Source organism: Zea mays, chromosome 2 (genome assembly GCF_902167145.1).
Source record: "Zea mays cultivar B73 chromosome 2, Zm-B73-REFERENCE-NAM-5.0, whole genome shotgun sequence".
In the NCBI taxonomy this organism is placed as follows: domain Eukaryota; kingdom Viridiplantae; phylum Streptophyta; class Magnoliopsida; order Poales; family Poaceae; genus Zea; species Zea mays.
Window position 1 is genome coordinate 104,849,943 of NC_050097.1, and position 12,961 is coordinate 104,862,903.

At 41.3% G+C, this 12,961-nt stretch overlaps 1 protein-coding gene across 1 annotated transcript; it reads right to left on the reverse strand.

The window, feature by feature from the left end:
* Positions 1-4,681: 4,681 nt before the first annotated feature.
* LOC103646776 (uncharacterized) lies at positions 4,682-7,789 on the reverse strand. The gene is made up of 5 exons (XM_008671442.2): positions 7,665-7,789; positions 5,984-6,127; positions 5,609-5,916; positions 5,401-5,473; positions 4,682-5,323 (listed from the first exon to the last, which is right to left on the reverse strand). Exons 2-5 carry the CDS (start codon positions 6,120-6,122, stop codon positions 4,770-4,772), a joined length of 1,074 nt encoding a protein of 357 aa, XP_008669664.1. The 5' UTR covers positions 6,123-6,127; positions 7,665-7,789; the 3' UTR covers positions 4,682-4,769.
* Positions 7,790-12,961: the final 5,172 nt, after the last annotated feature.

A 12,961-nucleotide genomic window follows, 5' to 3' on the forward strand; every position in this document is an offset into this window, starting at 1 on the left:
TTTTTAGGGTTTGGGCACACTAGGGTTTTGTGCCACAAAAGTTCATCAAATTTATATCTTGTGAAAATTTCTAATGACTTTTGAGGTTTTCTCATTTTGGGCTTACTACTACCCTCATGTCCTAATCCCAGGGTTAAGTATCCTACCTTAGGGTTAATCACACATCAAGTCACCTCATCACAACTTGTTTTGAAATTTTACATAGTGAATGCATTCAAGGTGTGACAAATAACATGAAATGTCAATGCACATGATGTTATGTTCAAGTTTTAGTGCCAGTAACACTAGGGGTGTTACAAAAAGTTTTGATTGTTTCGGCATCAAATTGGGTTCCATTATCAACTGTGATAGCCTTCGGCACTCCGAACCGACAAACGATGATCTGCCAAAAGAACTTTTGGACTGCAGCCAAAGTAATCATAGCTAGGGGTTTAGCTTTGATCCACTTTGAAAAGTACTCCACTGCAACCACATCATATCTCAAGTTCCCTTGTGCTGGTGGAAGTGGGCCTAGAAGTCTAGGCCCCACCTTTGCAATGGCCAAGTGGGCTAAATCAGCTGTGACGGAACCTCCCAAGTCATTAGGCCCACCTATAGTTGTCCTTGTCCAACGGACCTTGGACAACCTTGGAGATGCACATAATCACTCGACAAGTTCGGTATCTGTATCCTTTTCCTCGCCCAAGAGCATTTCACCCGTCACACAGATATTACAACACATCGGAGGAACGAATAAGCGGAAGCGAATTACAATAACTTAATTTATATTCAAAATACAAAAAGAGTGATATAATTATTACAACCCAGAGTATAAGAGTGCATAAGTATTATTATTACAAACTTGCGAGGCAAAAACCCCTCTCGCATAAAAGTATATTGTTTTCAAAAGGGAGGCCAACATCCCTCCCGCAACCACGTCACTGTTGAGGTTCGTCCTTTGGCACCACGTCCTTGGGCACCACCTTAGTACAAAAACTGCAAAATTCTGCTGTTTCCTCACCTACAACAACATGGGTTCGAAATCCCTGAGTACGAAGTGTAATTTCGCAAGTCTTACCCGTCAAAATAAAAGACTCTCAAGGATATGCTGGCTTTAAGGGAGTCAAGGTAAGGCTTAATAAAGAATCAAGACTCTGTTTGCAAAAATGCTTACTAAAAGTGGATCCTTAAAAATCTAGTTTTATTAGCAAGTTAAGTCATTACCTGTCACTAGAGTTCTTTCTACCATAGTTCAAGCACTTGGCCTATACTAGCCATCCTTTTATCAACCCTTCTTGTTCACTGGAATGCTACGTGTAAGTTAGTGACCAAGTCTTCATGTCCGAGAAGTAATGGCGATCCGAATCAATTAATACCCAGCAGGGGATCTTCAAGCACACGACATATGTAGCACTTAACCCTTGCATATGTCAACTCGCCACCGGGTTTTTTAAGACCAGACCGGGTTCACACCAACCGAGAGCACAGATACACCACTGTCGAGCCTCTTGCCACGGAGGGTACACGCTACTCTCGCCATCTCTCCACTCCCATTGCGTGTTGGCCTTTCTGGTATTAGTCTACCTGAGGCAAAGCTTACCCATGATGAGGCATGTGACCAGTTAAAGGGTCCTCGGTCATCAAGCCTACATCGACAAGGTCCTTAATTGACTGAGACGGAGACACTACACCGAGACTCTCTTCTCATGCAAGTCACCCGCCCGGTCTCAGCTTTATCATTTAAAACCCAAAGTTTGGTACCTGTCAGAGGTACATCTTTTCCAATGTTGAACCCATCATGGCCATGATGGATCCACCATCAAGTTTTATTTTTGAAAACATCTCATCCACTGTGAAGCATCACCTTTTGTTTTAAAACAAAACATTTGTTTTTCTAAAGCAGGACCAAGCATCAGAAAAACCTTTTAAGAAAACAGGTAATCAAGGAATGATAAACAGCTCCAAGTAAGGAAATGCAACAATTGATTTAGCACCCAACTCCTATCACCTAATGCATCATTCAAGTGATAAAGAGTTTTTAAAACAGCAAGGAGGTGGCAAATGAACAGGGGCTTGTCTTGTGTTGTAGGAGAGTCGGGCTCTGTTCCACATCAAAATAGAAACAGTTCCCTGCAGGTAGATTTTTTGTCGATGGAGTAGTCTCTTCCTCTTCAACAGTCACTTCTTCTTCGTTTTCTATATATAACCATATATAACCATGAATGCTCATGTAATACTTATGAAAATGCAAAAATAGAAAAGATGTATCAAGTTGTATCTTGAATACAACTTTCCTTCACGATGTACGAGGGAAACTATGGTTTTTCTAGGTCAGTACCTTAGTAGTGTTAGACATTTTTACCCTAAGGAGCTAGGGTTTTGGGTTTCGAAATCAAACAATGTCCAAAGCAAGTCAAACTTCACTCATAGGATCTAATTATAATTTTATGCTTATCCAAAAAGTTTGGTGATTTCTAGAGTTATTAAATAATTCCTAAAATTCCAAGAGACTAGGTTTTGGCCATTTTAAATACTACATAATTCCTAGTTTAGACTAAAAATCTTGGAACTATTTTTATCAAATACTGGAGAAATTTAGGAGTCCAACAAAATTAGTCTCATATTTTTACCATTTTTCTATAATTTTCTATGGATTTCTTAAGTCTGGTGGAAAAAGAAAAAGAGAAAGCATAAACAGTAATGGGCTGAAACTAGCCCAAGTCGGCCCACGCATAGGCAAAAACGCGCCCGCGGTGTCCATCTTGCACAAAGGTCCCTGGTCATTTGAAAAAGTCGTAAAGTATCCTCTCCACTGTTTCTTTGTCTCACTATCATCTGCATTAAGGCCCTTCCCCTTTCCGTTTCTTTACAACCCGAGATCCCCGACCGTGGGCGGCGGAGCAGTGACTCCGGCGAGCCCGTTCTGGCTGGATAACTCAACTACCGGTGCTCCTGTGCGATTGACACCGAATTCGACCCCTAATGATCAGTACCCGTCAACCAATTTCAAGGTTATAGCCTTAATCTCTCTGCCCACAGTGACAGCGCGATCAACGGACAAACCGAGGCGTTCCCGATGATCCAAAGTGTTCTAGCTCAATTGGCCGGGTCGAGAAGCATCAAGAGCACATAATGTAACGCCTTTGGTGATACTGTCACTAAAATTTGAGCATAACATCATGAGCATTGGCATATCATGTGTTTGTTACACCTAGAATGCATTCTCTAGGTAAAAATTTCAAATAAGTTGTACTGATATGACTTGATGTGTGGTCAACCCTAGGGTAAAGTGCTTAACCTCAGATCAGGACTTATGGATATAAGTGAAGCCCAAATATGTGAAAACCTCAAAAGACATGAGACATGATCCTAAGATATCATCTTGGAAGGACTTGAAAGGCATCAAGACCCTAAAGTGCTAAAAACCCTGAAAAGACCCTTGGAAAACCCTAAGGCTATGTTCGGTTCCCTGGGATATAATCCCCAAGATGAATTTTTCCACCCAGGGAATGAGTGATCCCCATGCGGTCACTTAATCCCGTTGGGGGTACAATCCCTGTCAGGGAATAATCCCTATGCCAAAATCCTGTTCGGTTAAGCCATGGCGTAGAGGAGGTTGGAGAGGCACACAATTGAGCAGCCAATGCCAATGCCAATTATGAAGCAACTGTTCAAATGAGTAGCTGCAGATAATTCATAGATCCATATAAACAAAAGCAAGTCGCACGCTGCGTGGATGATTCAATTACAAAATTCAAAGGCAAAATTAGTTTACAAGAACCACATTATTACAGTACAGCCCTTGTTCATAATACCTAATGTTCATTGGTTTCTTCAGATGCAGCTCTCTGTCATAAACACCAAATATAAGAGCAAGTTAGGCCTAGGAGACAAGATATAAATAGAGTAACTTTGCACAGTTAAAGAACAAAATGCATATTTTAATGGAAGTGATTTTTTTTCATTGGTATGGTCCTGACCAAACTAAAAAAATATGAGCCAAAGAAAGTTACAAGGAACGAATTTGCTGCAAGCTCCGTTATGAAGCCATGGGAAAACGCATAGAGCAACAAATCAAATTGGTACATGTAAGATTCTATAGATTATAGAATAAATGGAAAAAATGCTAGTCAAGAGCAGCAAGCAGCAGCATCATCAGAGCACGCATTAGCACAAGAGCAGCAAGCAGCAGCATGCATGTGACCAATCCATGCAGTCAAATCTGTGCATATCAGAGGAGGGCCGGGGTGGGGGAGGGAGGATAGAGAAGCAAAACAAGAAGCTAGCTAGAAAGAACTTCATCTGAGAGAGTGTATGATGAACATTTTGCACATTTTGCACATTTTGGCACTAACACTGAACCCTCATTACTGGCATGCATGATGAACTAACGGCAAATAATAAACCCCGGATTTTGGAATGGTAAGAGACAAATTATGCTGGACTTTGCTACTAATATACACATACACAGCGGCTAGCTACAAAGGAACGAGTTTCTTATTATATATCCAGTTTATACATAATTATTATTATATAGAATGCACTGCACATATATTACTATTACCAGTTTATACATAATTTATTATTTGCAACTGATACACGAGGCATGATCCCTCGTATTATGTGCATCCAAAAGACATGATTATATCCGGACGGTGCATCATCGCCACTAAAATTTTAAAGGCAAGTATAAAAATATTATTATAGCGTTAGGAGACTAGCGCAAGTTGTTGGAAATACTATGAAAATGAATCAACAATAAAGTGTGCTTGTTTATATAGGTATACCTGCTAAGCCATCTCATCCCTCAACCACATCAATGCAGCCTCTCTATCATCATTGCATGCACTCAAGAATATCTGTCGATTGTCAGGGTCCTTGAACACCTTATATGCTTTGACCTTCTCCTCTTTTGTGACTTCCAATGTGTTTAGAACTGCTATGCAATTCTTAATTGAGAAATCATCACCTCCCCTTGCCTCCCTTTCTCTTGCCAATTGTGTCGCTTCATCTTCAGCTTGTTTGCTTCTAATGTCTAGGTACCTCTCCATCAGTGTTTCTATGTTGGAACTCTTCTTCGGCCTCTTTGGTCCTTTTTCTTCTTCATTCCTTGAAATAGCAGAAGTCCTTTTTGACCTTTCATCATGCCTATCAGCATTTACATCAACCCCTTCAACTTCATACACTCTGTCTTCTACTTCATTTTGTCTGTGATCCGCCAAAGGGTCTCCCACATCTTCACGGTCTTCTACATTGATAGGAACATCTCCAGACCCAATTTGTGTGAGATCTGGACCATTTGGTTGAGTAGAAGTGAAGTTGTAGGTCCCTTCAGCAGTATTACCTATACAATGAAGTTTTAGTGCAAGAAATATTACAACATAGTGAATAAACTTAGTTACTGGTAAAAGGAAAACTAACCATCATGTAGCTCTCCCAAAGCTTCAAACAGAGGAAAAGATTTGTTGCGGAATTTTTTAGCCCTTGGAAATGACTGCACAATAAAGTAAGAAACTAAATGTGAGATGAATAAAACAAACAACACTTAAATATTCATGTAGATGCCAAGCTAAGAACTGACAACACACAAAAAGATCTCAAGTTTACAGAAACATGGTAATAAACTTACTTTGATTATGTTGTCCCATATCGGTGGATCAGCTTGAATCATACACCTTTTCTCATCCCAAGAAACTCCGCTTTGTTTCCTCGCATCTTTCAACATCCTGTAATCTCTCTTTAACTCCTTTTCCTTTTCTTGGATTTGAACTTTTGAGAAACCTGCATATCTTTCCCTCTCTTGAAATTCCTTGGCAATCTTGTTCCATGCATCGGGTGTCCAACCATTGTTACCCTTATATTCAGGTGTATTGTGTTCATGTAACAAGTCAACAAGGGTCTTCTCTAACATAGAATTCCAATTTGCTCTTGTTTTCCCTGCAAATCAGCACATAAGCAACATAAGAAAGAACCAAAACTAATCAGAAAGAACCAACATATATACCTTTTGGAGAGCCTCCATGTGTCTTTGAAGTAGTAGCTATAGGAGATGTTTTCTTTTGTGCACCTTTAGATAAGAGCATGTTAAATCTAGGAGACCCCCTTGCAAGCATGTTTAATCTTGGAGACCCCCTTCCAAGCATGGTAACTTACAACATGAGCATAATTAGAACATGAAAGCATAATTGTGAACAACAATAATTTTTAAAGCATAACTGAAAGCATATTCGAATAATATTAAAGCATCATAACTAGTACAAACTACATTTCTTAAGAACTTACTGCAATCCCAATAACAATAAAACATATTCTAATGCATCACTAATTGCTTCTATGTTGTTGATAATCAATCCACATTTGTTGTGCAATTGTGTCTCTGAGATTGTTGCCTTGTTCACTGCCTTGATCATTGCTTTGATCTCCATCTGGAAGGTCAACAACATTGCCTTGAACATTTTCTGCCTGATCTTCTAACCATTGTTCATCTCCTTTGAGAGACCGAATAATGTTGTGCAACACGGCAGCTGCTACCGGTATCTTCACTTGGTTTTCTATTTTGTGAAACGTGGCAACCTTAAGGATGGGGAAGCGTTTCTTTATAACTCCTAAGGCCCTTTCAATATGATTCCTCAACACTGCATGGCGATGATTGAAGATCTCCTTGTAGTTCTGTGGTCTTCGGCGACCTGCCCCATACTCCTTCAAATGATACCTGACTCCGCGATATGGGGCAAGGAAAGATGGTGTGTTGGCATAACCGCCATCTACTAAATAAAACTTCCCCGGGGGCACTTGAAAGCCACTGTTCATTGCAGCTCTGAGAACTCTAGCATCCGTCGCAGACCCCTCCCACCCAGTGGATATGAAAGTTACATTGAGATCAAAATCACACGCTACCATTACATTTTGAGTAAGGGTTCCCTTCCTATTCCTAAATGGAGCGGCTTTATCTGGTGATATTGATATAGGCACATGAGTGCCATCAATTGCGCCAATGCAATTCTGCATAGAAAAAACTACATGTGATTTTGCATGGAAGGAAAAGAACTATTGACATATGATAGGATAGTCCATGTAATCACCTTGAAGTAGGGATAAAACCTAGGATTCCTTTCAATTTTTTGATGGACATGATTAGGATTTGGTGGCTTCAGGAATTGCTTAGAGAGGGTAGGAACAACTACGTCAAAGAAATGCTTTATGTGACGATGATATGTATCACCACTATGCCCAAATTCTTCTATTAGGTCTTCAAACGAGGCATTATGGCTGAGCATGTATAAGAAGAATGCTAGCTTTTCCTCGACCTTAATCCTTGTATCACGAACCAGCCCCTCCCTTCTAAGATAACTTGCCAACGATTTGAAAATTTCAGGCTCCATCCTGAACGCTACCCGACAGTTCTTCAAATGACCTTGAAGCAACTCATGAACATGTTCTTCGCCACTTAACTTTGATGTATGCCTTCGCTTCTTCTCCCTTACTATGTTTGAACTAGAACCCAATATATGTAGCATAGGAAAAAAAAACAGCATCATATCATCATCCTCCTCATCTCTCCTCCGTCTAAGGTGATCTCTTAGTGCAACATCCATTGCTAACTAAAAAGAAATTCATAAAAGAAAATAAACACCAACAAAAATAGAACATGATGTAATAAAGAACATTTAGGATATAACAAGTACCTAAAGGAGAGGGTATAGGGTCCCAAGACGGTGGAAGTTCGTCTTCTCCAACTCGAACTGGTGCAGGGATAATCTAGAAATATAATAGGTTTTTGTTAGAAATACATATAGACAAGTACAAGTAAATATATGTACTCTAAACTGAAACATTGCGGGGTTATTAAGGTATTCTCATGTGTTAGTTATATACATGATATATAAATATCCCATATAGTTTAATGAACTTTGTTTCTTTATGCCATGGCCCGTGAAAATAGTGCTGCCTTGCATTACGTTTATCACCATCTTTTTTACATAGCAACAACAACAAACAGGAAGAACGTGTAATTGCAGAACAAGGCATAGAACAATCTGCTAAAGCTGAGCCTAGACAGTAGTTCATTTCTGCAATCTTGATACCTTGAACAAGTAAACAAATATCTAGGACCACGGCGCTGCTTGGATCCAAAGCTACGTACTGTCTAGGTTCTAGAACCGCAGGCTTGAACAAGTAAACAAATATCAGGACCGCGTCAGCTGCTAGCCGTAGCGGGTGGCGCGCGCTCGTCTGGTTCCACGGCGCTCCCGTCTCGTCCTCTCGCTCTCGCTCTCCTCCTCTGCCTCTGTCTCGTCGGCGCCGAGCAGACGGCCCCTGCGCCCGGTGCCACCGGAGAGAGACGGCGCGTGAACGTGGACGTGGGTGTGATCTTGGACCGCACGACATGGCTGGGGAACATCAGCTGGGCGTACTAGCGAGATCTAGCAAGACCTAGGCACAGAATCAGGATTTGAACGCCCAGAACTAGATTTTACTGCGATTCGGAAACTGGAATGTCAAGTGCGTACTAGCGAGGAGTCTGAGGAGGAGGACATGAGTACCGGTGAAAAGCTGATGTTCTCCACGCTGGTCTTCGTGTTGTAGGTAGACGCCGATGTAGCCGCCGCCGTCGCCTCGCGCTGAGCGCTCTCGCTCGTGGTTTGTTTCCACGACGGGGAGACGAGTAATGTTTCCCGACCGGGTTCAGCTGAGAATAGCCGGGATGGGCCGGTGTTGAGGCCCCTGCGGGGTGAAACGAACGCTGTTTTGTTGTGGGCCGGGATGTTTTCCAGACCGGACTGATCCACGGGGGATTGGGCCTGATCCCGGCCGGGATTCACTTAAACGAACATGGCCTAAATGGGAGCCCTAGGGGGTTAAGTGTAAATTTGGTGAACTTTTGAACCAAAGTGCAAATATCAAAGTAAAAGAGCACCTCAAACCCACTATCTTTCATATTGGAGGATTTGCAAGTTGAATAGTCTGAATTCTAGTAATTTGGGACCATCTTTGGAGCTGTATATCTCTTCATTCATGAGGATTCTGTCCTGGATTAGTACATCAAAATGGTAGAGCTACTATAGGGGTATAAGTTCAATTGAGAGACCCAACCCTAAAACCCTATAAAATCTAATGAAAACATACCCCAAAACATAGCTAACAGAACTCTGAATTTTCAGACCGAACACAGTAATCTGAAACCTGTAATGCAGTGTATCGAGCTAGGTTTGGAGTCTTTTTGTGACCAATCTAGAGGGTTAAAGGCTGTGAGTTGTGTAGATAAATTAGAGACCATTAGAAGGTGATTAAGTGTTCCTAAGACAAGTAGGCTTGATCCGGTACAAGTATTGAGGTAAATGCTGCTAAAAGTCGGGCTGTTAGGCTGGTGGTTTCGGACTGACGATCAGGCTACCCGGTTCTGAATTTCTGCCTGTCTGCTCCACTTTGAGGACTTGTAAAAGCTATCTTGTGTAACTTTGTGCCAGAATGTTTATAGCAAAGTTGGAGAGTTAGTATTCATTTATTAAGTGACCCTGACTTGACATTATATAAACTTAGAAGATATGGGCGCCCAAAAAGGTCTCTGTGAAAAGGGAAGGGTCAGGGTTCAGGCAGAAGAATTGGTAACCAAAGTTTGCAGCTGATTTTTGGATACTGTAATGTAATCTAGGAGGTTTGAGTCTAAGAAACCTGTAGAAACTTAGTAGACCTTGGACTAATGAGCAAGTTCTATTAATAGTGACTAATCTGTTCTTAATCAAAATTAAGAGAAAAGGCTAATTGAAGTCGGGTGGATTAGTAAAGAGATGTAGATTCAAAATTACAGAAATATCTACCTTTGATCTTTTCATCCCTTGCCGTGTCCTACTTTGGTATGGGAGATGGTAGAAATAATTTGAGGGCAGAGATATTCAGAATCATGCACATCACTGAAATATCACCAGTAGAAATATCTACTACAGTGCCCTCCTATCCTTACCCCCTCCATTTGCCATGGATAAACTTCACCTTGCATGATTGGTGAAGCTCACCAAGAAGTCCGTTTGATCATTACGGTCATGTTTGGTCGGAACATGAGTTTGACGCCGCATGACCTGCACTGGTGTTGACCAACCCAAAACTCAGTTGGTCCGATGTCAATTCCTGTAAGCATTGCGTTGCCCGTGTCTTGCTCATGCTCCCTATGCCCTTAATTTGAATCATCTGGTACTTAAATCAGCTGGGCAAGCACTGCGGAATCGGGACCCCATCGTGGGCGCGGTCAAGTCGCTCTGTGGGTTTATGAGCTAAATCCATGCCCATAACTGCTTGATTTAGGCTAGAAGTAGGTCTGGCGATTGTTTACTGGGCGCTTAGGCTCTCCGCCACCGTGGTTCGACGAGGGATTCATCCGCGCCGCTGGCCGGGGTCAGGGACCTAATTTTAAAAGACAAAGAACTTGGAAGGGGTAAGGTGTAATGTGTCAGTGACACATTAAGGTCAAATGAGGACTTCCTTTCAGATATTCAAACCGGCGAGGGCCTTTGCGCAAATATAACGGCGCAGTCGTGGGCGTGCCTGTATTCTGTAGAGGTCTAGGCCGAATGGGCTGATGACGGCCCAATACTATTGAAAGCTTTTTCCTTTTCTTTTTCTGAGAAAGTTTGGGAATCCATAGAAAATTCTAGAAAAATGATAAAAATATGAGACCAATTTTGTTGGACTCCTAAATTTCTGTAGTATTTATTAAAAATAATTTCAGAATTTTTAGTCCAAACCAGGAATTATGTAGTATTTAAGAAGGCCAAAATCAAGACCTTTGCAATTTTAGAAAGTACTAAATAGCTCCAAAAATCATAAAACTTTTTGGGTGAACTTATTTTGACCATTAGAACCCTTGGGTGAAGTTTGGTATGTTTTGAACATTGTTTGATCTCAAAACCCCAAAACCCTAGACCCTTAGGGTAAAACTATTTAACCCTACTAGGATGTTGACCTAGAAGACCCTAGTTCCCTGGAGTACCGTGAAGGAAAGTTGTATTCAAAATACAACTTGATACATCTTTTCTATTATTGCATTCTCATAAGCATTATATGAGCATTCATGGTTATATATGGCTTTATATATAGAAAACGAAGAATAAGTGACTCTTGAAGAGGAAGAGCCTACTCCGTCAACAAAAAATCCACCTGCCCGGATCTGTTTTTACTTTAACATTTGTGGAACAGAGCCCGACTCTCCTACAATACAAGGCAAGCCCCGATGCATTTGCCACCTCCTTGCTATTTTAAACTCTTTATCACTTGACTGATGCATTAGGTAATAGGAGTTGGGTGTTAAACAAATTGCTGCATTTCCTTCCATGAAACTATTTACCATTCCTTGATTACCTGTTTCAGTAAAAAGGTTTTTCTAATGCTTAGTCCTGCTTTAGAAAAACAAATGTTTTGCTTTAAAACAAAAGGTGATGCTTCACAATGGATGGGATGTTTTCAAAAATAAAACTTGGTGGTGGATCCATCAGGGCCATGATGGGTTCAACATCGGAAAAGATGTACCTCTGCCAGGTACCAAACTTTGGGTTTGAAATGATAAAGCTAAGACCAGGCGGGTGACTTGCACGAGAAGATAGTCTCGGTGTAGTTTCTCCATCTTAGTCGATTAAGGACCTTGTCGATGTAAGCCTGCTGACCGAGGACCCTTAACTGGTTACATGCCTCGTCATGGGTAAGCTTTGCCTCGGGCAGACTAATACCAGAAAGGCCAACACACAATGGGAGTGGAGAGATGGCGAGAGTAGCGTGTACCCTCCGTGGCAAGAGGATGGACGGTGGTGTATCTATGCTCTCGGTTGGCGTGAACCCGGTCTGGTCTTAAGAACCTCGGTGGCGAGTTGATATATGCAAGGGTTAAGTGCTACATATGTCGTGTGATTGGAGATCCTTAGTTGAGTATTAATCGATTCGGATCGCCATTACTTCTCGGACATGAAGACTTGGTCACTGACTTACACGTAGCATTCCAGTAAACAAGAAGGGTCGATAAAAGGATGGCTAGTATAGGACAAGTGCTTGAACTAGGGTAGAAAAAATCTAGTGACAGGTAATGACTTAACTTGCTAATAAAACTGAATTTTTAAGGATCCACTATTAGTAAGCATTTTGCAAACAGAGTCTTGATTCTTGATTAAGCCTTACCTTGACTCTCTTAAGCCAGCATATCCTTGAGAGTCTTTTCTTTTGACGGGTAAGACTTGTGAAAGTACACTTTGTACTCAGGGTTTTCGAAGCCATGTTGTTGTAGGTGATGAAACAACAGACTTTTGCTGTTTTTGCACTAAGGTGGTGCCCAAGGATGTGGTGCCCAAAGATGAACCTCAACAGTGAAGTGGTTGCGGGTGGATGTTGGCCTCCCTTTTGAAAAACAATATACTTTTATGCGGGAGGGGTTTTTGCCTCCCAAGTTTGTAATAATAATACTTATGCACTCTTATACCCTGGGTTGTAATAACTATAACACTCTTTCTGTATTTTGAATGTAAATTAAGTTATTGTAATTCGCTTTTGCTTATTCGTTCCTCTGATGTGTTGTAATATCTGCGTGATGGGTGAAACACTCTTGGGCGAGGAGAAGAATACAGATACCGAACTTGTCGAGTAATTATGTGCATCTACAGGGTTGTCTAAGGTCCGTTGGACAAGGACAACTGTAGGTGCGCCTAATGACTTGGGAGGTTCTGCCACAGCTAGCATCGGAGCGAAGCCCATCTCTTCAGATATTATGAAGCATTTCAAAAGGAATTTTCAAATGCTTATCCAAGAAATATTCTTTCATTCTTCCCTTGCCACTTTCTGGAAGTTCTCATCTTGTAAGACCAGGTAATAGAGTGCAAAATAGAGGAAGTAGGATCAACAAAGGTTGATTCTGTAATTATGCATGCATCATGTTTAAAAACTATACTAATAAATTTTCCCCCTTATGGAGATATGCCGCGCACGAGGAAAACTGCGCGTGAGTCCA